General features: G+C 44.2%; 1 protein-coding gene across 1 annotated transcript; it reads right to left on the reverse strand.

Annotated features, from left to right (window-relative positions):
• Positions 1–2,278: 2,278 nt before the first annotated feature.
• LOC129852141 (glutamate dehydrogenase, mitochondrial-like) lies at positions 2,279–25,689 on the reverse strand. Its single transcript, XM_055918252.1, has 13 exons — positions 25,156–25,689; positions 16,324–16,404; positions 16,143–16,198; positions 15,044–15,107; positions 12,573–12,667; positions 10,707–10,886; positions 9,270–9,407; positions 8,362–8,499; positions 8,073–8,153; positions 6,194–6,317; positions 5,173–5,264; positions 4,307–4,369; positions 2,279–3,382 (listed from the first exon to the last, which is right to left on the reverse strand). The coding sequence occupies exons 1-13, from the start codon at positions 25,556–25,558 to the stop codon at positions 3,263–3,265; spliced, it is 1,635 nt and encodes a 544-aa protein (XP_055774227.1). The 5' UTR covers positions 25,559–25,689; the 3' UTR covers positions 2,279–3,262.
• Between the last annotated feature and the right edge of the window lie 28 nt (positions 25,690–25,717).

Genomic DNA, 25,717 nt, shown 5'->3' on the forward strand with positions numbered 1-25,717 from the left:
TGTTTATTGTAATTCGGTCCGTGTTTGTGGGATATCATTGTTGCCTTGTATATTTGTATTGTTTTGAGTAAAGTACTTTATTACTCATATCTGCTGCCCTGCGCCTGACTCCCTACACCAGCTACACAGATGAAGCAGCTATCTGCACTAAATTGATTTCTAAACAAAATGTATGATAATTGTTGTTGTATCCATTGTCTTAAAATATCCCTGGACTATGATTCATCTCCATTCAAAAAAGTAGAGTCAGACTCTGGAGTCCAGAGGTATGCAATCCAACTAATCAATGTTCCTGAAATCCCAGTCTTCATTGTAGATTTAACAAGTCAGAATCTGGCCTACTTCCAGGCTATTTATCTGTTGTTGATCTTGGTCTGTGAAACCGACTCTAAAAATATCTACATCTCCAGGACCAACAGAATCTAATGGAACCCGCTACAGGTGTAGGGCATTTCTTACCTACAGCAATATACCACTATTGTTCCATTATCAATGCAGTGATCCATTTCCACAGGATAATAAAGCATCTCTATGTGTACCTTTAAAGAAATAACCCCCAGGGAGCAATAAGCAAGTAACAAACCAGCAGACATTTCCTGGGAGGTGGTACAGGCAACCCCATATGATGCAGGGGGATGTCATTCCACAAAGGCTGGATCCTAAGTCAGACGTGACATTAAAGTCATCAGTGTTTGTGGGATAGATAGTGTGTTAATGGTAAAGGGGAGCAGGGTAACGGTCTGAATCTTCATCTTATCCCTGCTCTCTCTGGCATCAGTGCTGGGCCTTAGCAATGATGAGAGACTAACAAAGCCCTGGCTGCTCCAGTTATCACTGCTCGCACGCACAGCAAACCAGTGAGAGAGGATGTGGGTGGGTGTGTGTGTGTGTGTGCGTGCGTGCGTGCGTGCGTGCATACACTATGTTCGAGAGTGATTTATTTTATGAGCTTGAATGGGGGGAAAAAATAAATGGTGGCAAGATAGCAGTGAAAAGGCAATATGAGCTTTGTGCTGTTTGGGTAATGAGATGTGTAAAACAGAAATGGAGCTTGTCACTGGACCGTTGAAGCATGACTTCAACTTTCAAGACTTCATTTCCCCGAACAGGAGTAACGGGATGCCTCAGGACCTTGTGTTGGATTAACACAGCATTTCCTTTGAATAGAACCCCTGTCCCTGGACCTGTGAGGAACCGTTTAGCCCAGATAATCACGTTTAAGCAATCAGCCTCTTACCCTGGCAGACCTCTCCATGGTGTAGGCCAGTCCTGAGTGCACAATGTCCTTCTCTGAAGCTCCCTGGAACCAAACAGAGAAAAATACATTGCAAATAGGGCTCAGAATAGGGCTCAGAGCTCACATTTAGCACACTAAACTAAACCCTTACTCATCTCCGGAGAAATGCAGCTTAACTGTGATATACAGAGTTCCAAACTGCATCTGGAAGCAACGTCAGCACAATAGCTGTTTGTCAGGAGATTCATGAAATGGGTTTCCATGGCCGAGCAGCCGCACACAAGCCAAAGGTCACCATGCGCAATGCCAAGCGTTGGCTGGAGTGATGTAAAGCTCACTGCCATTGGACTCCGGAGCAGTGGAAACTCGTTCTCTGGAGTGATGAATCACGCTTCACCATCTGGCAATCTGACGAACTAATCTGGGTTTGGCGGATGCCAGGAGAACGCTACCTGCCCGAACGCATAGTGCCAAATGTAAAGTTTGGTGGAGGAGGAATAATATTCTGGGGCTGTTTCTCATGGTTCAGGCTAGGCCCCTTAGTTCCAGTGAAGGGATATATTAACGCTACTGTATACAACGACATTCTAAACGATTCCATGCTTCCAACTTAATGGCAACAGTTTGGGGAAGGCCCTTTCCTGTTCCAGCATGACAAGTTCTGTCATTTGGGAAAAGTCTCTTCGGCTGAGTCAGACTTTGAAGCGGTTTCTCTTCCTCTCACTGTCAGTCAATCTGACAGACCTCTGGTTATAGCCTATGTAGAATATATTATTTTACCGTCAATCTATTACAGTCACTACATTACATTGTGTAATGTTAATGTTATGTATTATATTTGAAAAATAAATAAAAATGTTTATTCCAAAAGTGTTGAGTAAGCTAATGTTGGATGAAATAGGTACAGTGGGGATTATGCAACCAATACCTAGCTATTGATATACAAAGTAAGCAGAATTTACATCAATGGAAAAATCTTTACATACTCCGTGGGGAATCATGGATTCTGGTTTGAATCAATGAATACATTCAATAAAACAATTGAGCATTTTAAAGTTTAATTCTGTTTCAACGGAAAGGCAGTACAAATTCTCTTACAAAGCAGTCAATCAAGGCCGTTCTCACATATTCCCTCCCATCTCCCCTTCCAGTAGCCTTTAGCACAGAAACCATTCTAATATGGGTCAAATTCTGAGGCAAGACAAAGTGTTCAGGTTTAGAACAAAGGCAAAGGCATCGAAAAGGTGAACAGAACAATCTTCTGGAATTCAGCGTTTTAGTGTCGTGCCAACCTACTTACAAACATATAATAAGTCTGCTTTCTAACAAATGTATTTTATGATATCATCTTGAATAGTGTACAAGCACACGTTGTGCACTGCTTGATAAGTGCACGGAAGTCTTATTGGGAGACTTTAAAGAGAAAGAACATTCTGGTGTAGGTAAGAAAACCTTCTCCATTTAGGTAAACATTTGCTCCATTTCACCACAGGAGAAACCGGTGCAATTAAGGCTTTAAGTGTATCTGATATGCTCTACATTCTATTATATTGACTAACTTACTCAAATCTGTCTGTAGATCCATAACAGATACTGAAAAAGCACAACACTGATTCATAAGAGCAGTATCCCGTGAAAGCTGTAGACCAGAATATTTGGTGTTTACTGGCATAAGAATATAGTAACAGGAATAAATGGGTTGGAGTCCACAGAATGACTGAGAAAATAAATGAGGTTTCTACAGTAAGGGACAAAAATGACCATAGACACAGTAGCGTCATAGAACAGCCCTACTGTATTTAAGGCAAGCTAGAACATGGGTTCTCTTGAAGACATGAGAACGCAAAAGAATGTCCGTTTTGCTTTGCTGGTTATACATATACAACGAGTAAAGCTAATGGTCATGTGTAAAATGTAAACACTTGATATGTTGTGTGATTGTTGTATGGAGACGGGGGGGCCTGGGTCTGCTCGGGTGGACGGACAGACAGACGGAGGCGGGCGGGAGGGGTGGAGAGGAGCCGCCTATGTGAAGGTAACACCAGCCTCGTTGTACACCTTGAAGACCTTCTCGATGGCGTTGACGTACGCTGCCGTCCTCAGGTCAAGGCCCAGGTTGTACTTGTTAGCGGTGCGCATGATTTGCTAAAGGGGGAGAGAAAACAAAGAATATAAACTCAACCAAGATATTCCTCTCTGTCCCTTCAAGTAATCATTATTGTCCCCTCCTCCATTTCTTACCTACAGCAATACACCACTATTGTTCCATTATCAATGCAGTGATCCATTTCCACAGGATAATAAAGCATCTCTATGTGTACTTTTAAAGAAATAACCCCCAGGGAGCAATAACCAAGTAACAAACCAGCAGACTCTCATGCAGTATGTCTGCACAGAGTATTACATTTCCTGTGAGGTGGTACAGGCAACCCCATATGATGCAGGGGGATGTCATTCCACAAAGGCTGGATCCTCAGTCAGACGTGACATTAAAGTCATCAGTGTTTGTGGGATAGATAGTGTGTTAATGGTAAAGGGGAGCAGGGTAACGGTCTGAATCTTCATCTTATCTCTGCTCTCTCTGGCATCAGTGCTGGGCCTTAGCAATGATGAGAGACTAACAAAGCCCTGGCTGCTCCAGTTACCACTGCTCGCACGCACAGCAAACCGGTGAGAGAGGATGTGGGTGTGGATGTGTGTGTGTGTGTGTGTGTGTGTGTGTGTGTGTGTGTGTGTGTGTGTGTGTGTGTACCATGTTCGAGAGGGATTTATTTTATGAGCTTGAATGGGGGGGGGGAAAGTAAATGGTGGCAAGATAGCAGTGAAAAGGCAATATGAGCTAGTGCTGTTTGGGTAATGAGATGTGTAAAACAGAAATGGAGCTTGTCACTGGACCATTGAAGCATGACTTCAACTTTCAAGACTTCATTTCCCCGAACAGGAGTAACGGGATGCCTCAGGACCTTGTGTTGGATTAACACAGCATTTCCTTTGAATAAAACGCCTGTCCCTGGACCTGTGAGGAACCATTTAGTCCAGATAATCATGTTTAAGCAATCAGCCTCTTACCCTGGCAGACCTCTCCATGGTGTAGGCCAGTCCTGAGTGCACAATGTCCTTCTCTGAAGCTCCCTGGAACCAAACAGAGAAAAATACATTGCAAATAGGGCTCAGAGCTCACATTTAGCACACTAAACCCTTACTCATCTCTGGAGAAATGCAGCTTAACTGTGATATACACAGTTCCAAACTGCATCTGGAAGCAACGTCAGCACAACAGCTGTTTGTCGGGAGATTCATGAAATGGGTTTCCATGGCCGAGCAGCCGCACACAAGTCAAAGGTCACCATGCGCAATGCCAAGCGTCGACTGGAGTGATGTAAAGCTCACCGCCATGATTCTGGAATGAGATGTTTGACCAGCAGGTGTCCATATACTTTTGGTCATGTAGTGCTACATTTTGGCCATGTAGAGTGTTGCAACCGAGGACAGACGATTTTAACGCGCACGTACTTCAGCAGCCCCGTTCTGTGAGCTTGTCTAGCTTTCCACTTTGTGGTTGAGCCGGTTGCTCCTGGACGTTTCCACTTCACAATAACAGCACTTACAGTTGACCGGGGCAGCTCTAGCAGGGCAGAATTTTGACAAACTGACTTGTTGGAAAGGTGCCACGTTGAAAGTCACAGAGCTCTTCAGGAAGGCCATTCTACAGCCAATGTTTGTCTATGGAGATTGCATGGCTGTGTGCTCAACTTTATACACCTGCCATCAACGAGTGTGACAAATAGCCGAATCCACTAATTTGAACGGGTGTCCACATACTTTTGTATATATAGTGTATATTATATCTTAATAAAATATTAGGGGTATTGTTTGACTGAATGGAGACTAATCCAGGATCATAGAAAGGCCGGTGTGGGGAGGGTTGTACTCACAGCGATCCTGGCCTGGAACTCAGAGGTAGGGACCACAGGGATGGCTCCTCCATGCTTCCCAAACTTCCTCTCCAGACTCTCCTGGACGGACACTGAGGGAGACCACAGACAGTTCATATGTATATGACTAGATGATGTATATTATGTTGTAGTGAATATGGATATGAATCTGACTAAATCCTCAATGAACCATCACAAAGGATACAGCTCATAAATCATCACTTTTAGGTCATTTTAAAGTTAGTTCACCTGCATTAATGATCTGGTATAAATGTTCTCTTTCTACAAAAACATTATGGGTTTGGCAATTCACAGCCGTATCTATTCTGAGCTCTTTTCCATGTCTCCATCACTGCCCAGTCTTGCCACTCTCGTGGGACTGGGGAATGGCTTCAGCTTCTGAATTATTCAGAAACTATCCCACTCGGCGACCAGCCTAACCCCAGCTCAATCCCCCGCTGCAATGTACTGAAAACTAAATCTACATACATGTTCTGAGGGGCTTTTGTGTGAAAATGCATGTGTACAATATCAGACTGCCTCATTGACTGATGCTGCTGATAGACCGGAAAGAGAGAAAGAGGGTGAGTGAGTGTTAGACATGGCCTGCAGACAGTCAGCATCCACCTCTTCCTGGAAACCCTACATAAAGTAACTGCCAATAATGTTCTCGCTCACCAGGGACGGAGGAGGGGCTGTACTGTGCGTGCTGTGCATGTGTGTGTGTGTGTGTGTGTGTGTGTCTGCGTGCCTACTCTGCAGTCCAATACATTTTTTATGTGCAACATGAGTCACAGCTGTAAAAAAACAACATTGTGTTTAATCAGCCTCGGGTTTGACATTTCTAATAGTTCTCATTCCCATTCTACCAAACCTCCCCGTTGACACGGGGAAGTAATTAAAGATTTACACTTTAGTATAATACAAGATCAACAACATTCCTCTTTGTGACATAGCAGAGAGCAGGCTGAACTTAGTAGGAGTGAGTGCTTCCCTACAGGTAGAGAAATGTCAGACTTACTGAGCAGGTGGTAGTTGGAGTCCCTCTCGTACTTGAAGGTCAGTCTACCGTAGCTGACATGGTTCAGGTTCTTCAGCCACTCAAAGTAGGAGACAGTCACTCCACCAGCATTCAGGTACATGTCCTGAATAAACAAGAGAGGGTGAACATTTGCAGACACCAACATTACAGCTATGATGTAACATACAGGCAATCAAGAGCTGTGAAGTCAAAGAGTAAGTTACACAGAGACAGATGAAGCAGCTATCTGCACTAAATTGATTTCTAAACAAAATGTATGATAATTGTTGTTGTATGCATTGTCTTAAAATATCCCTGGACTATGATTCATCTCCATTCAAAAAAGTAGAGTCGAACTCTGGAGCCCAGAGGTATGCAATCCAACTCATCAATGTTCCTGAAACCCCAGTCTTCATTGTAGATTTAACAAGTCAGAATCTGGCCTACTTCCAGGCTATTTTTCTGTTGTTGATCTTGGTCTGTGAAACCGACTCTATAAATATCTACGTCTCCAGGACCAACAGAATCTAATGGTACCCGCTACAGGTGTAGGGCGGTCCAGCCCCTGAAGGGACTCTTATCAACTCTACGTAAGAGGGTTTGTCTTCTCAAGAATTCAGCATTCTCCGTGTTGCTTTTGCCATTCCCCATTTTCTCACATCTCTGTGAAGCAGTAGGTTTTTTATTGTGAAAACATCCTGTAGGTCTGCTATCTGATTGGAAGTTGACCAATAGGATTACTGTTGAGTTAAAACAACTCAGATTTAAATAGAAACATATTCAAAGGGTTATAAAAAAGGTCTTAGCTTCATTGTGTCTTTCGCTTTGTTCCTGACCTGCGCTGGTGAGACACACTCGCCCTCTGTCTCTCGCCACCCCAGAAACACCTGGGGCGTGGCTTTTCAGGCTATGACGTCTCTCTCTGCCTGTCTCCCTCTCCCATGAGCTAAGGCACAAGCAATGGATTCTTTGTCTCGTTCTCTCCCTCTCTGATCATGCCTCGAATAATGCTTTGTAATATTAGTAACGCCGTGTAACTTAAAAGGGATATGTTGGGATTTTGGCAATGAGGCCCTGTATCTACACCACCGATCAACAGTTTGGGGTCACTTAGAAATGTCCTTGTTTTTGAAAGAAAAGCACATGTTTAGTCCATTAAAATAACATCGAATTGATCAGAAATACAGTGTAGACATTGTTAATGTTGTAACTGACTATTGTAGCTGGAAATGGCTGATTTTGCATGGAATATCTACATAGGCGTACAGAGGCCCATTATCAGCAACCATCACTCCTGTGTTCCAATGGCACATTGTGTTAGCCAATCCAAGTTTATCATTTTAAGAACGCTAATTGATCATTAGAAAACCCTTTTGCAATTATGTTTGCACAGCTGAAAACTAGCATGCTAGCAGATACCCATAGACCTCCCGTCATTGCGCTAACGCTAGTTAGCAATTGCGTTAGAGCTAGTTAGCAACTTCCTTCAAACTGCTCGCACATGGTATCCACGAGTTCATCTGACTCTGGGGAAGTAGACAAAGGGCCTCATTGCCAAAATCCCAAAGTATCCCTTTAAGCCTTGTATGTGAATTCATTAATTTTACAATGTAATTAAATCAATTAGCCTTTAGAATTCCATTCTCAGACCTTTCTAATACTTTAACTCAACTACAGTCTCCTTGCACATTGCTAAATCATCTTTATGGAGTCTGAGAATTAACTTAATAGAATTTGTTAGCATACACACTACAGTATTATTACGTGTTGCATGTGAGGTAGAAATAATATACAAAACATGATACATATTTCAACTACGCAAGTGGATAAAAGGATAAATATTGAATATGCAGTCTGAAATATGAATGCAGCCTCTCACCGGAATCACCATGATATTCCTCTCCAGGAAGATCTTGTCAGCGTCCGGAGTGGTGGGGCCGTTAGCTCCCTCAGCAACGATCTGGAACAAACAAAGAGGATTTAAATACAATCTACATACAGAATCCAGCTCTCCACAAATGTATTTTTACTGTTAGTGATGATTGTGTACGTTTTACATAACTTACATAAACATTACTAAACAACCCCCAATTAGCCTGCTCGGTCAAACTGACTGGAACAAACACATTCATGTGGAATCGTTGCACATCGCCCAATGCTGGTCTGACCTTGGCTTTGATTTTGTGGGCATTGTTCCTGGTCAGCTGCTTCTCGCTGGCGGCGGGGATCAGGATGTCACAGTCGGCCTCCAGGATGCTGCCATTGTACGGTGTGGAGTCGGGGAAGCCCACGATGGTGCCGTGTTGCTGGTGAGAGGGAGGAGAGACGAAAGAGAATGAGACACAGAGAGAGATAAAGTAGAGTACCAAAGTGTATCACTAGTCATGCGTCTCAAACGGCTGTATGGCTGTGGGGGACTTTCAGAGTGTAGGGACACTGTACGTCCCCTAGGTGGTAGCCTTAGACAGTACGTTCCACTTTGCTCTCCACAAGGACAGGGAACAGCCAGAGGTCGGTCGACCTGCAGGTTATTATTATTATTATTTTTATTATTATTATTTTTTAGATTTTTATCCCATTTTCTCCCCAATTTTCGTGGTATCCAATCGCTAGTAATTACTATCTTGTCTCATCGCTACAACTCCCGTACGGGCTCGGGAGAGACGAAGGTCGAAAGGCATGCGTCCTCCGAAGCACAACCCAACCAGCCGTACTGCTTCTTAACACAGCGCGCCTCCAACCCGGAAGCCAGCCGCACCAATGTGTCGGAGGAAACACCGTGTACCTGGCCCCCTTGGTTGGCGCGCACTGCGCCCGGCCCGCCACAGGAGTCGCTGGAGCGCGATGAGACAAGGATATCCCTACCGGCCAAACCCTCCCTAACCCGGACGACGCTATGCCAATTGTGCGTCGCCCCACGGACCTCCCGGTCGCGGCCGGCTGCGACAGAGCCTGGGCGCGAACCCAGAGACTCTGGTGGCGTAGTTAGCACTGCGATGCAGTGCCCTAGACCACTGCGCCACCCGGGAGGCCCGACTTGCAGGTTATTGACCGTGGCTATGAGTTGTGTACTGACCAGCTTGTAGTCCTCCAGCTCCTTGGGGTCGATGCCATTGGGGTTCCAGATGCTTCCATCCATCTCTCCAACGCCAACACACTTGGCCCCGATACGGTGGAGGTAACGCATGGAGTGCATGCCCACGTTACCGAACCCCTGGGAGAAGAGGAAGAAGAATGACACGCTTCAGAATAAAATGTAGAAAATAGTTCCCAAAAAAAAAGGTTCCAACCTGGGTGCCCTGTGGTAGATAATTCATGCGTTGCTAAGCCTGTTCCGCTTGTATGTACCAAATGTCCATTTACGTTTATGTTCTTGTTCATGAGAAACATGCTCGGTTGGCACAGTAAACATGTCATGTAGCGTCTTCTGGTCCAATGAGTTTATTGTTCGCTAACGCTAATGAGGACACAGTAATCAGTAGACATTGTAATTAGCAGTAGCAATGTGTTCTACTGTAGGAGGGAGGACAGTCCTCTACACATCCAAATAGAACACCTTGCTAACAAGCCATTATGCCTTCTGTTCGGTGATTATATCAACCTCGTGGGTTCCATCCTATAGTAGTCTAGAATGTTGCTACCTCTAACCCCCCAAAAAATACACGTTGTGCTTGATCTGATGACAACCAAGCAATGTGGATCTATCCTTGAACGAAATACTTTGCCTACGTGTATCTGGAGGACACAGCAATCTCTTCCCAGCTTGAGCTATATATATAGCTCAAGCTGGGAAGAGATATATAATATATATAATCTAACGTAATCTAATCTATCTATCTATATTCCAATATATTGATTATTTATGACATGAGGAAAGTAGGCAGCTCCACTACTGCAGAATATATATATATATATATATATATATATTCCAATATATTGATTATTTATGACATGAGGAAAGTAGGCAGCTCCACTACTGCAGCGGCCAATCGAAAGACACCAGTCAGCAACCTAGATTACTGACGGCACTTACTCCCCCCGGTCTTTCCAGGCGAGCAGAAACCTGCTGGTTCGGTATGGATTTTAAGGGATAAGGATGCGTTAGATTACAGACACATTTTTAAAAAAGGCATCTGGACCGAATTAAATCTTGCCTCTAAGATGTTTTCCTAATGACATTTCCCATAATTACATTAGAAGACTGCAGAACAGAGGAATTGATTCTCTGGCCAATTTTGCACTGAATCGCGTACAACTGATATCTTGTCAACATGAGGGGGAATCTATATGTTGAACATAAAGGCTTAGTGCTTGGTCTCAGTGCCAAAAGGTACAGTCATTCTGTAGACATATAAGCAGTGCTGCAGTAGATGCATACCTTGCATTAAGCAGCGCTGCCGTAACAGAAGACACCGTACGGTGCAGAGTCAAACCTCTTATTGCTTTGAAACCTGATGAAAGACGCTTAATAAAATGCCATTCCTGATCAATAAAAAGTGCCGTGTCTGTGTACCTGGATGACAAAGGTCTTGTCGGTGAAGCCGGGGCTCAGGCCCAACTGGCTCATGTAGGCCGTCTCGTTGATGAAGTTCTCGATGCCGTGGAATACTCCACGCCCGGTGGCTGAGATCCTGCCGTGGATGCCCCCCTGGCTGATGGGCTTACCAGTCACACAGGCATGGGCGTTGATGTCCTGGACACAGAGGAGAGGGTCGTGTGGTAAGTTAGTGGTGGAATTAGCAACTTCACCAAAGAAAACAAATTCAGCAGGCGGCCATTTTTTTATACATATTTTGTCAACCTTGTATTAGGTACTCTGGACAGTGTAGTCAACATATGTTGGGATCTATTAAAGATAAATCTTTCAAGGGGCAAAGATAAGGATCTAGCGAGACACCACTGAATAAATATTTGACTCAGAAACAAATCTAATTAGAAATCTGCAGTCGATGACTATGCCCCAAAAAAAAAAAAAATCACATCGTGCCCTCTTCTCGGTTTTCTTCAAGAAGTTAAATCCGCTTCGTGTTTCGTTTCCTTGCCACGATACTAACAAATATCGCAATACTGGTATCGTCCTGGCCTTAACGGACACAGCACAGTCCTCAAACTGTGATAAGCCTAATCCTAGACAGCACAAGAGCACACGTTTCTTCATAGTGCTGTTTTTAGACTGAGACCAACACCTATGACCAGGCTATAGGGTAGAAGTTGTAGTGTACAGTTGAAATGCTTTACCTTTTGGAGTGCACCCTGACCTCTTCCCTGGTAATCAACAAAACATATATGATAATGTAATACAGCAAGAGACTGGTTGAGCTTCGTCTTTCGAAAAACGCTGTCATTAGAACTGGAACAGTAGCCTTATGACAAGAAATTAATGGTAGAAGTGTCAGCTTATGGAAAGTCAAAGCACTTCCTCTACCGCCAGGGCGATTGGAAATGGATCTCAGAATACTGTCTGGAGCCAAGGAGCGGGGGTTACGAGGCCAGCAGAACTTCCTGTAAAAACTCTAATCAGCAAAAGGGATAGGGATAAAACAGTGACATAGTGGAGTTGTTTACTCAGCAAAGACAATAGGGATGGCTAGTGTGCAAACAGAATAATCACAACTTAGCATTTGACCTCTAGCTACCGTACACAGATAAGCTCAGGTTTGTGGTCTGCGGTTGTGTAACAATCGCTTCGTTATCAGGTTGATAAGACATGAACAGATTCATGGTGATAAAATATGCAAAGCAGAGGAACACCTGAGAAAGTTACGTATATACTAGCCAAAATAAAGCAAACACTTGAGTAAGTGAGGGATACAAAGTATATTGAATGCAGGTTATTCCACATAAGTGTGGTTCTTCAGTTAATTAGGCAGTTAACATCCCATCATGCTTAGGGTCATGTATAAAAATGGCCAGTTGCTAGAAGAGGAGATCTCGGTGACTTTGAAAGAGGGTCTCAAAGGAGCATAAGTGGTTTAATAGGTGTATGTGTGTGTCTCAGTCACCAGATCTCAATCCAATTGAACACCGATGGAAGATTCTGGAGCGGTGCCTGAGACAGCGTTTTCCACCATCAACAAAACACCAAATAATGGAATTTCTTGTGGAAGAATGGTGTTGCATCCCTTCCAGACAGAATCTATGCCAAGGCGCATTGAAGCTGCTCTGACGGCTCGCGGTGGACCAACGCCCCAATAAGACACTTTTATGTTGCCATTTTTCTGTATTTTGGCAGTTGACCTGTATATGCATGTCATCCTCCTTCATTTCAGTGGTTTAGAGTAATTGTTAAAAGCCGTTTAACTTAGTTGATAGGAAGTGCTGGGGAAAACTTAATGTCTATTGTTGGAGAGGGCAGTGAGTCTATACAGGGAACACGTACATGGTGGCCCATGGTGTTGGCATAGGTGTCAGCGATCCAGGACATCTCCCTCTCTCCAGTGCCCATGTCAGGGGCAGGGACATCAATGCCAGGTCCTGACAGGAGAAAGACAAAATAATGTAATTTTAAAGTAAACTTATAGGATAACTAAAATGGCTTCCGTAAAAAAGAAACAACCAATACACCAACAAACCCATACTGAAACATGCAGACCCAATCAAATATATTGCTGTGAAACAATAGAGGCACTCATGGCCCACTTTGAATCTATGGCAGTGTACGGAAGACACAGTGCCAGAGGGTATGGTTGCCATGCAGGGTTACACACTTATGCACCCATTAAGCACACACTACCACCGTTCAAAAGTTTGGGGTCACTTAGAAATGTCTTTGTTTTTGTCCATTAAAACATCATCAAATTGATCAGAAATGCAGTGTAGACATTGTTGATGTTGTAAATGACTATTGTAGCTGGAAACGGACGATTTTAAATGGAATATCTACATAGACGTACACAGGCCCATTATCAGCAACCATCACTCCTGTGTTCCAATGGCACATTGTGTTAGGTAATCCAAGTTCATCATTTTAAAAGGCTAATTGATCATAAGAAAACCCTTTTGCAATTATGTTAGCACAGGTGAAAACTGTTGTTCTGATTAAAGAAGCAATAAAACTGGCCTTTAGACTAGTTGAGTATCTGGAGCATCTGCATTTGTGATTTCGATTACAGGCTCAAAATGTCCAGAAACAAAGGACTTTCTTCTGAAACTCGTCAGTCTATTCTTATTCTGAAAAATGAAAGAGTGGGAGGTCCCTGTGCACTACTGAGCAAGAGGACAAGTACATTAGAGTGTCTAGTTTGAGAAACAGACGCCTCACAAGTCCTCAACTGGCAGCTTCATTAAATAGTACCAGCAAAACACCCTTCTCAACGTCAACAGTGAAGAGGCGACACGGGGATGCTGGCCTTCTAGGCCGAGTTGTAAAGAAAAAGCCATATCTCAGACTGGCCAATAAAAAGAAAAGATTAAGATGGGCAAAAGAACACAAACACTGGACAGAGGAACTATGCCTAGAAGGCCAGCATCCCGGAGTCACCTCTTCACTGTTGACGTTGAGAATGGTGTTTTGCAGGTACTATTTAATGAAGCTGCCAGTTGAGGACTTGAGGCATCGGTTTCTCAAACTAGACACTCTAATGTACTTGTCCTCTTGCTCATTTGTGCACCGGGGCCTCCCACTCTTCTTTCTATTCTGGTTAGCGCTGTTCTGTGAAGGGACTAGTACACAGCGTTGTACCAGATCTTCAGTTTCTCACATGGAATAGCCTTAATTTCTCAGAACAAGAATAGACTGACGAGTTTCAGAAGAAAGTCCTTTGTTTCCAGCCATTTTGAGCCTGTAATCGAACCCACAAATTCTGATGCTCCAGATACTCAACTAGTCTAAAGGCCAGTTTTATTGCTTCTTTAATCAGAACAACAGTGTCAGCTGTGCTAACATAATTGCAAAACGGTTTTCTAATGCTCAAATAGCCTTTTAAAATGATAAACTTGGATTAGATAACACAACGTGCCATTGGAACACAAGTGTGATGGTTGCTGTTAACGGGCCTCTGTATGCCTACGTAGATATTCCATTAAAAATCTTCCGTTTCCAGCTACAATAGTCATTTACAACATTAACAATGTCTACACTGTATTTCTGATCAATTTTATGTTATTTTAAATGGACAAAAAATGTGCTTTCAAAAACAAGAACATTTCTAAGTGACCCCAACGTTTTGAATGATAGTGTACGTACAGTAGCTCCTCATTCTAGGAATTCAAGCACTCCGATAGTTACACGTCACGTGACTACACTAAAACATGTAGCTACACAAACAGTCCCCTCCTCCCTCTATAGGAGAATGTTGGGGATTTAATAACAGGCTCCTCTGGACGGCTCTGATACCTTGCTGATTTAGTGACACATTTACAGCTTTGGATAACAAATAGCGACAAAGAGAGCAATTCTTGCCTTTTGAAACAATGTGGACTTGTCATGCTAGAAGCCCCTAATAGGTCACAGGCACTTCAAGCATTGAATGCATAACCCTAAAATAACTCTTAAACAGTCCTTGGGAGTGATAGGGAATTGTTACAAGGAAATGTGAAGTTAATGTGAACTCATTCTTTAATTGCGATGTCAAAAAACCCAAAAATATTTTGTGGATTATTGCGTTTTAGATCGTTTCTCGTTTCTGCCTTCATGCCTTGTCAAGCCTTTTGTTTAACCCCTCTCTCATCGTGGTTATTTGTGTGTGTGTGTGTGTGTACTGCACTGTGGGCTCATGAAACCCTGCCTCTGACAGTATGGGCTAGGGGGAAGGCAGACCCACTCCAGGGGACCATGTGTTCATAAACATTACCGCCAGACATTTTTCACCAGCAGCCTTCAATGTTCCCCTGGACACAGACACTACTCACCAATAAAACCCTTCTTGGCCAGCTCAATGGTGAATCTTCTGGTGATTTTCTCCAGCTCATTGTCCTGCACGCAGAGCATAACAGTATGATAAAGGGCATTGCATATTTCACTGGTAGTAAAGTCAGACAAAAGAAGTAAAGCCACTACTACTATCACAGAACAAAAACTTCCTACTCAAATATTAAGAAGCAACGTCGGCTTCAGGTAAGTTAATACTACTAAAGAACACCAAAAGTGACACACTCATCCACCGGGCTCAAGGACAGAAAGTCCTTGAGTATCAGTGACTAAAATGCTTCAACTTTCAGAGCCAGCAGCCTAGCAGATCAGAGGGGGGTGGTGTCCCAGTCATGATGTCTACCAGCTGATGGCTCAGCAGTTCTCCCCCAGAGCAGAGCTGCCAATGCCTAATGGAGCCCTAGGGCCACTGGCAACAACAGACGGGATGGGTCAGCACTGGGCTGGCAACAGGAAGGGGAGTGAGATCCCACTGACTAACAGCTTCCTGCGCAGAGCTCTATAGAACACTGAATGGGGCGATCTATTATTTTACATAAGATATTCAATATATTAATAACTTCTGCTATAATATGTACAACCTGCACTTAATCAAGTTATTTTTTGCAAATTCAAATGAGAACCTTATTAAGTGCAGGTTATGCATATTTTGTATTCATGACAAATCATTTTCGAGAAGTAATCTCAGCTTTTTTGGGGTCAAAGTTGAAAGTGGAGATTCCCTCATCCTTGTTCCCATCACTGCGAAAACAAACTCCACTGTATGGTCACATAATAGAACATCCTGCAGCCTTACCATCTATGCACTAGGGGTAAATACAGAGCAACGAACCGAGTGAGGTAAAAATGAAATGACTTTGACAGCACTCTAATCACTGGTTTAGATGACTTGGTAATGTGAGCCTGTGCGCTAAGCTCTGAGAGTCACAGATAAACAATTTCACAATAAAAGACAAAATGGCCTTGTTGAAAGGGAACACACCCTAAAGCGAATGTGAAAGTGACACGTGACTGGGTGAACAACAACAGTAAGTATTTCATCAAATACCCTGGCGTATCCAGAAACAAACTAATACCCACAGTGTAATTCTTTACGTTGATCTTCACTCCAGCTTTGGCTCCTCCAAACGGCACATCTGTAAAGGATATTAAATGGACGGGGTTGGAACAGGAAAAACAGCAATAGGCCGTATAAAAAAAATACTTGTCTGGAGGACTTATGTCTAGAAAGATACTGTGTAGGCTTATAAAAAGCCCGTACCCACGACAGCACATTTGTATGTCATCAGCGAGGCCAGGGCTTTCACCTCGTCGACAGACACCTCGGTGCTGTAACGGATACCTGGAAAACACAACATGGCAGAGTTAGTGGAGTGAAACCTGTGATATCAGACTTGGCTGAAAAAAGTTGCGTTTTCTCATTTTCATCTCTAGCTAGAGTACGTGTGTATAAGAATATTAGGAAAATGGTATACTTTAACTTTATGCTTTCTGCATGATGAAAACAATATGTCTAATAAGTTGCTGTACAATAAAACCAGCGATCCCACTAGCTTCATCAGTTTGGTATTTTATTCTCCAACACAAGGAGGTGGACTAATGCAACTAGCCTACTCACACACAATCACAAGCTAGGGGGTATTTTGCGCCCTGATTATTAAGCCTTTAACCCGTCTCAAAACCACTCTCATAAAGAAATGAACTTGTTAGAGGAGTATGAGCGGGAGAGAAAAAGAGGGCACAAAATCCAAATACTCCATTTCATACTAGGCCTCTTGTAGTTGTCGCAGGGAGTCGGTTTTAGGAAATGCACAAAATGGTTGCAGCTGCCCTGTGTCTGAGAGTTACAGTAGAGCTCCGTAGGAGAGGAGACGCTTGCATTTTAGGGAGGTAGAAACCACACACCGCCTAGCGCTATGACTCACTGAGGGGATACAATTAGGCTGAACCAGGTTGGCCTGTAATGCGACCGGGAAAAAGCGGGGAGGTAGGAGCGCCCTTCTCAAATCAAACAGTAATCTGCACCGCCCAGTCATATTGTCAACCAGGTAGTATGGTGCATTGTTCAGAAACACATAAACATATGCTTAAACTTTCAAACTAGTTTTCCTCATGAAGGCAGATAAAGCCCGTTTTTTATTTATTTATCAAAAGCAAAACACTTTCGCACGAGAAAACTCTGAATCCTAAATCATTACTCCATGTGTCTGACATACGTCAGTTTGTTGAGTAGACTTCCAGCTCACGCCTGGAAGGCAGCCAGGTTTTAAAGCTAATACCATCAATCATTTTTCACCCAGTGCAAACTCCACCCACCCGGGGCCAGCTTAAAAAACTCCAAAAAACTCCCTCACTCCTGAGACCGCAGGCCAGGCCCCCTCCACTCCTCTCCTCCACAAAGAGGAAAAACATAGTGAGATGGAAACTGGGTGTGGTCTTGGCAGGTTTGTCTTGTTCAGACTACCACTCACCACTACATTCTACACACATTACCTCTCAAACCCTTCTACTTCTGAAAGAGACTGAAGCTTTTAATAGCTGCATAAAAAGTAGGATATTTCTAATTAGTGCAACATGAGGCTAATGGTTCAAACTTGATGCTGAGATCTGATTTTGGGAAAGGTGTTCTATTCAAAAGCAGACCAAAACAGGATTTAGGATTGAAAGGAGATTAATGTATTTCGCCCACAGGGAAATATTTGTGGTTTGTTGTGATTATTAGTATAATCACCACCCCTTCCCTTTAACAAATTAGATTTAATCTTTAACAATCTGCCATAGGCAATAGGCATATACCTATTGTATGTCAGTTGACATATGGACAAGTGACCCAACTGTGGTTTGTGACTACTACTATGAGTTCCCATTGTAGACAATTCAGTACAGTAAAGCATTGTAAAGTAAATAAGTTCTGTACAATATACTTTAATGTACTGAACTCTACGCACTGTTGATTACGTCAACAAAAACAGTGACTCAAATCAAATCGCCAAACACCTATTTTTCAGTGGCGATTGACGAGACTAACTGAAATAGAGCCAGAAGGAAAAAAAAAGTATATATAATTTTTTATTTCAGTTGACTAAAACGAGACTAAATTATTTCTGTGAGGAAAATCTGACTACTAAATTAACTGGACAAGAGTTTAGGGGAGATTGAGAGCTTTTCCGTGATAAGCATGATTAATATTAGCGGCACAGATACGCAGCGCAGTTCTGTTCGGCAGTGGGAAGAACGCCCCATGCCCGGCACGCAGCCTACGTCAGCTGGTGAGCTGCGGGGGAGCAAGCGATGAGTGAGCGTTGATAAGAGACAAGCTCCGCTATCGATTATACACATTGCGCAGGCAACTCTCTTGCTTCCCTGTAGCTAACCAGTCATCACCAGCCTTCTAGTTAGCTACCCTTCGCCTGGTTAAGAAACACCAGCTGCTATACTGAACAAAAGAAATGCATTGGATTTAATAGTAAAACAAATGTCTAGTTATGTTTCTCTCCCTTAAGTATAGAAAAGTAGACTCTTTGTAGTCTCGTTCAACACAACCCCTTACCCACTACATTTCATAGCCAGGTTCTGTAGCCAAGTCTTCCTCTTTTCCTAAGAGAAAACATCTTGATTCTAGCCCCTAACGTTCAAATTATATGACCCATAATAGCGGCACTGCATTTTACATTCATAAAGCATATCGTGGGCCGTTCTAAAAGTAACCTACTTGCGGACTTGACTATTAATCATTTGTTTAGGCTACACCTTGTTCGGTCATGTTACCTCAATAGCTTGCTATAGCTAACAACATGGGGTGCGGTCAGCAAGACGGAACGTTCAGATAGAAAATATGCTATGTAGAACAAGCATACTTCTCTGACATGTTGAATAAGGAATAACGTCGGCTCTATTCATGGTATTTCTACCTGTAAAGTTCAAGAACGTTTTGCAACCGAATGTGGTCCTGGTAACATTACCAGTAGTCTATATGCAAACGTGGTGGCACAGAAAGAAAGGAAAGACAAACAATTTGACAAAATTCCTCTTACCACTACACTATATCTGACTTTATTTTGAGTTCATGTGGATCCAGTGACTCAGACCAAGACTCGAGCACTGGGACTAGGACTTGTCAGTCACCAATGGTCGAGTCACTTGGTCTTGAGCACAGGGGACTTGGGACTCGATTTGGACTCTAGGTTTAGTGACTCGACTACATCACTGGGCGAAACAGTCATTAGCCACCATTCTACTTTTGGACACCAATGTGGCTGCAGCGTCTGTGGAACGTTGATAACAATGGCAATGATGCGACTGAGTGACGGAGGTGCAACCCATACTACTTTGTGGCACCATCTGGTGATTGTGCTACTCTCCCTCTCTCTCTGGTGTGTGTCGGTTTTGTATGTAATGTGGTGTTGTTACGAGGGTCCACGAGGAGGCCATGCACAACGGGGGTGATTTACAATTACACATTAACACGGGAACCAGGATCACCCTTCCTGCCTTTGAGTTGGTCACTAGAGCTGGAATGGGTTTCATTATATGACTAGGTCATAAAGGCCACCAGGGACAATATGTAATCCGTTCTCCCCCTTTCTTTACGAGTGACCCCTGGAAAGAGCACAAGACAAAATGCAACCCGTTTCAGGAAGCTAGGCGTATGAGGCACGTCACTACTTCACAGGAGAGGCATTTGAACGTAATTTCCCCCCAGTTTTTTGTCAGAAATGCCTTCTAGAACATATGAACTCTCATGTGTCTTAATAACAAACTTGTATGCCATCTGTAAATACGAATAGAATCATTAAATTACGAGTCTAGTTGGTTTAGCCACGGAAAAAGGAACCTTCCCGCTAGCCATGATTGATTGAGATAATGGATGGGCTGGACATGCCTGGAGATGGGTTTGGATTGGTCTGCCATGTAGCATGCTTATGTCTATAACATGAGCTGCTCAGTATGTGTGCATAATCCATACATTTATTTTTTTGCCCCTTTTTCTCCGCAATTTTGTGATATCCAATTGCGATCTTGTCTCATCGCTGCAACTCCCCAACGGGCTCAGGAGAGGCGAAGGTCGCGTCATGCATCCTCCGAAACATGACCTGCCAAACCGTGCTTCTTAATACCCACCCGCTTAACCCGGAAGCCAGCTGCACCAATGTATCGGAGGAAACACTGCTCAACTGACGATAGAAGTCAGCCTGTAGGCGCCAAGCCCGCCACAAGGAGTCGCTAGAGTGCAATGAGCCAAGTAAACCCTCCCCTAACCCAGACGACACTGGGCCAATTGTGACACAGCCTGGGATCGAACCCAGGTCTGTAGTGAAGCTTCAAGCACTGCAATGCAGTGCCTTAGACCGCTGTGGCACTCAGGAGTCCACTTACGACAGCTTTAAAAAAAGAAAAGAAGATATACCGGTAATGAAAAAATGTGCTATCGACAAAGATCAGTGCAGTGGGAAAAAGTTGATGGCACGATCATCCTCCAGAAAATAGTCCTTGCTGAGTCTCTCTTACTCTGAATGAATCAGACGATGAGGAAAAAACATTTCCATTGAATCAAACATTGCAGATTTTTCTGATGACAGTGATGGGGAAGAAACAGCGATCAACAGTGTTGTCACAGAGGAAGTTGATCAAGTTTTGAAATCAGTGGAATGCTTGGTTGAAGCAGAGTATGATTGCAAATGCGGTGGGAGTCGAAAAGAGAACACGGGCGGCTCTCCAATGCCATTTCCAAAAGGACAAAAATCACTCTCCTTTCCGCTCTCAAAGTATGGCAGTTTGGGTCTGGGAATTCCATAAGGCCGAGGCTACTAGCAGTTTCATAATGTTGGCTCCCTCTTCTGGTTGCGTGAAGGATAAACCCGGGACTGCTGAGCTCACTGTGGCCTTATTGGGCCTGTCCCAGACCCTCCATTGGTGGCAGCTTGAATTGGGTGAGAGCCCTCCCACCTGATGGTTGATGACTGGCCTGGCCCAGGCCCTGGACTAAAGGAATGATTTGCTGTCATTGGTAATTGGCAGAAAGGCGAAGGAGTGGTGCTTTGTCTAGATGGAGGAATGCTAACTTATGTCACTGGCATAGAGGGCTTTGGTGGAGCGGCCTGCTCCCCGTGCTCCGTGTTGGCTGTTGACCTCGGAGCCTCCGGAGACTGTGTGCCATGCTGTACCAGAGGAGCAGATTGGGAAAGAAAGGCAGACAGGTCAGGTCCATGTGGAGGGGTTGTCAGGTCAACTCCCTGTTCGTTCCTCTCCAGGAAGGATGAGACCATCCGTGCCTCCTCCAATTCCCTTATTGCTTGACGGTGCCGTCGCTGCTGTGCCAGGCCCTTGGCAATGAATTCCCGTTCCTGTAGAGCTCTACGGGCCTGCACATCCAATAGGTGACATCATTCGTCAGCCTGTCGTTCCTCTTCAATCTGACACTCAATTTCCTTCAATGCTAGTAGTTTCATCCTCTCTCGTAAGACAGAGTTCTGTGAATTGCTGAGGGCTAGTGAATGGCGGCTGCCACGGTCACTTCCAAAGGGGTATCCACTGGTCGAACTCTCACTCCGTCTTGAGTGCCTCGAAGATTTCCCATTAGTTAAGGGGTGAGCGGAGCCTGCCTCAGGAAGCTGGTCGACCTGTGCGGTGGGAGTTACCTCCTACATGGGTTCTTCCTGTAGACCACTTTCCCGTCCCAAAGCAGTTTTCGGTCCTTGGCTCGGAGGGGATGGTTGATGGCTGAAACGTACAGTTAATCCATCGCCACTTTGAGCTCTGGTGGGCTTGCCCTTTGGTGTGGGAAACGCGACCACATAATCCTTAAGATAACCAGGTGCTTGTCTGGTTCTTCTGGTGCTGCTGGTGGTTGAGGATGAAGCTTTCTTTGTTGCTTTGGGCTTAGCTCCTGGATCTTTTATTTGTTCCAAGACTTTTCCCTCACCTGCTCTTTCCTCCTTTCTTCTTCCTTCCAGTGGAGACAATTCTTCCTTCTCCATTTCCTTTTCACCGGTCTTTGGTTCAGTCATCATCCTGCTTCGAGGACCATTGAAAGATTAGTGGACAGGTAGGATGACTGACAGTGAAGGTGAACAGGTGGTCACGGGTCAGGTGACAGAGGAATGGATGAGACGGAGGCAGGAATTCCTTTAACCATGAAGTGGTATATTTACTGGGTAGTCTGTGGATTCATGGACGCACAGAACGTCTGAATTAGACGGAGTTAAGGAAGAGAAAGCAGCGAGATCGGGCGATGGCGGTTTCCTCCTTTTAATGAGTTGAGATCTGTCTGACATTTCCACCTGACCTAATTAAAGCGCCCCTGGCCCAGCTGAGCAAGTGGCCATGACTTAAGGGATTCTTCCACCAACTCCATGGGCCTTTTCTACAACCTGTGTAGTAATATTATTGGTATCTCAGAAAGCCATTTACATTGCTAGTTATAGCCTAATGTTAGCTAGCTAGCCAACATTGAACACAGTTTGTTAGCTAAGGGCAACCATGGCATCCATGACAGAAAAGAGTTCATCCATGTATACGGGTAACAGGCTAACTACACCGCTCGCATCGCGTACATTTAGAAATCTATGTTATTCAATTATTGCGCCAACGAGGGTCTGCGTTGCCAAGGGTTAACACAGAACCTAAACCGGCAGCGTGCATGCGCCATCGTGCATAAATGTATTTTGTCCACCTACACCAAATGTGATCACGACACGCAGGTTAAAATATCAAAACAAACTCTGAACCAATGACATTAATTTGGGGACAGGTCGAAAAGCATTAAACATTTATGGCAATTTAGCTAGCTAGCTTGCACTTGCTAGCTAATTTGTCCTATTTAGCTAGCTTGCTGTTGCAAGCTAATTTGTCCTGGGATATAAACATTTGGTTGTTATTTTATCTGAAATGCACAGTCCTCTACTCCGACAATTAATCCACACATAAAACGGTCAACCGAATCGTTTCTAGTCATGTTTCCTCCTTCCAGGCTTTTTCATCTTTGAATTTATATGGCGATTGGCATCTAAACTTTCATAGTATTACCACGACAACTGGCAACACAGTTCGTCTTTCAATCACCCACGTGGGTATAACCAATGAGGAGATGGCACGTGGGTAACTGCTTCTATAAACCAATGAGGAGATGGGAGAGGCAGGACTTGCAGCGCGATCTGTGTCAGAAATAGAAAGGAGTTCTATTTAAGCCCTTGGCAATGCAGACACTCGCGAGCAGTGTGGGTGCAATAACTGAATAACATACATTTCAAAATGTATTTTGCAACGCATGCGTGAGCAGTGTGGTCAGCCTATTACACGTGTTAGCTACATTTTCAGATATTATGGTGCTTTCAAGACAACTGGGGACTTAGAAAAATGCGAGGTCAAATCATGAGGTCAGTGATCTCCAGGTCGGAGCTCTAAAAAGAGGCCTGAAGTCGGATGTCAGAGATTTACGAGTTCCCTGTTCCCAGTTGTTTTGAACACGGCATAACTGGTCTTGGAACTGTGACAACAGGAAGCCTCTCCCAGCTTGGCTAGATGGGATATGTAATGATTTTGCCAACACAGCCAGATATGTACACATTCTTGCATCCTTAACCTTTTTTTTTAAACTGACCATCTAATTTTGGTGCCCCGCTCTGTCAGATGGCCATGTCCTCTGACAAACAAACATTACATAATTAAGCACGTATAGTAATTAGTGTGATTCTGTGTTCCCATGCAAAAGTGATTGCTTTTGATAAGTGCTTTATCTGCCTTTGTAACGGATGTGAAATGGCTAGCTAGTTAGCGGGTACGCGCTAGTAGCATTTCAATCTGTTACGTCACTTGCTCTGAGACTTTAAGTAGGGTTGTCCCTTGCTCTGCAAGGGCCGCGGCTTTTGTGGAGCGATGGGTAACGACGCTTCGTGGGTGTCAGTTGTTGATGTGTGCAGAGGTTCCCTGGTTCGCGCCCGTGTCGGGGCGAGGGGACGGTTTAACGTTATACTGTGACATTGATGCTGTTGACCCGGATCACTGGTTGCTGCGGAAAAGGAGGAGGTTGAAAGGGGTGTGAGTGTAACGGATGTGAAATGGCTAGCTAGTTAGCGGGTACGCGCTAGTAGCATTTCAATCAGTTACGTCACTTGCTCTGAGACTTTAAGTAGGGTTGCCCCTTGCTCTGCAAGGGCCGCGGCTTTTGTGGAGCGATGGGTAACGCTGCTTCGTGGGTGTCAGTTGCTGATGTGTGCAGAAGGTCCCTGGTTCGCGCCCGGGTCGGGGCGAGGGGACGACGTAAAGTTTATACTGTTACACCTTCCCAATGAAAATTCAAACATGTATTGTATTACAAAAGAGATTTATGTTTCTGGAAGATGCACCATGCTGCCTGGTTGACAACATGACCTAGAGGAAAAGATTACGGTTTGGTTTGAGATGGGCGCTCTGCTGCCACTCTTTTCGCCAGATGACATGGGCCACTGCCCGGTTCAAACCTGGACAGCATAAAATGACTCCCTCTATAGCGGAGCGCTTTCGACACACCCACTCGCCCATACTCCAGCCGCCATATCACAAGACAGAACAATGAGACAGATATTTCATTGGATGTTTAACTGTGAAGCATCCGCTTGGCGTTTCCACTCCCTTCCATATATGGAAGTGGGAGAAGATGGAACGAGATGGATTTTGGCCGACATTCCGCAAATGTTCTCATCGATTAAACATTTGATCTCAATACAGTTTGATGTTCCCAAAACTAGAATATGTTATGAACAGAGTGGACTAAGGTTTGTAGACTTTACACTTTGCAAAAGTATTTTTTTTTATTTTTAAATCGCGTTGTTTAGGAGTGCAAATGCGAATTGAGTTATTGTACACGCAGAGTAGGCGTTCCCTAACTGAAATATGCAGACGATACTAGATCGAGCCAATAGGATCTCGCTAGGTCGTGCTTAGTTCTGCCCACTATGGCTCATTTGTTCCAATTGGAAATGACAGGTTGTAGTCCAGTTGTGTTAGTTCTAAAAACTTTAGGCCATTTGGGCTGCAGCTACCCGCTTCTCAACTTGACAGGCTAGATAGCATGCTAGCTATACTCCGCTTCAGCACCTCACATTCTCCGGCTTACCTCCTTTACAAGGGGTCCTGTGTTGGCTGTGCTGGGCACGATATCCCTCAATCACCTCCCATTCGCCATCGTCTCGCTTGATAGGGAACGATACACTCAGTATATGGTTGCAGGGCTTGATGATCTTGAGAATTCCGCGTACTCGGTGTCTCTTCTGCACTGGCGTCTCCTTGTTCTTGAGGTCCTCCACCAGTTTATCCTCAACAATATTTGCACCGCGGTCAAAGAATCCCTCCACCATTCCAAAGAAGTTGGGGTCATCCGTATCTTTCTCTCCTGCGACCTCGCTGTAGTGGCGCATCCGCATCAACGACGCGGAAACTGGAAGAGCCGATTTGACACATCCCGAGGTCAGAGCACTGCTTACTCCGCGAGTAAGTAATTCTCCGAAATACCTGTACATTTTTCACTGAGTTAAGGCGTTAGTAACGAATGAAACTTAAAGAAAAGTGATGGGAAGACAATGGGTAGGGGAAAAACAAACGTATAACGAGACTTCTGGTCCTGTCCCGTTTCGTACTGATCTGAACTGAGCAGCCGTGCATGCCGTTTCTTTATAGAA

This window comes from Salvelinus fontinalis, chromosome 1 (genome assembly GCF_029448725.1).
Source record: "Salvelinus fontinalis isolate EN_2023a chromosome 1, ASM2944872v1, whole genome shotgun sequence".
NCBI classification, from domain to species: Eukaryota; Metazoa; Chordata; class Actinopteri; order Salmoniformes; family Salmonidae; genus Salvelinus; species Salvelinus fontinalis.

Coding starts and splice junctions, on each gene's coding strand:
- LOC129852141 (XM_055918252.1), bottom strand. CDS start 25,558: ATGTACAGGTATTTCGGAGAATTACTTACTCGCGGAGTAAGCAGTGCT. Junction 16,405..25,155: donor CAGGACCCCTTGTAAAGGAG/GTAAGCCGGAGA, acceptor TGTGTTTTCCAG/GTATCCGTTACAGCACCGAG. Junction 3,383..4,306: donor CCATGGAGAGGTCTGCCAGG/GTAAGAGGCTGA, acceptor CTCCCCCTTTAG/CAAATCATGCGCACCGCTAA.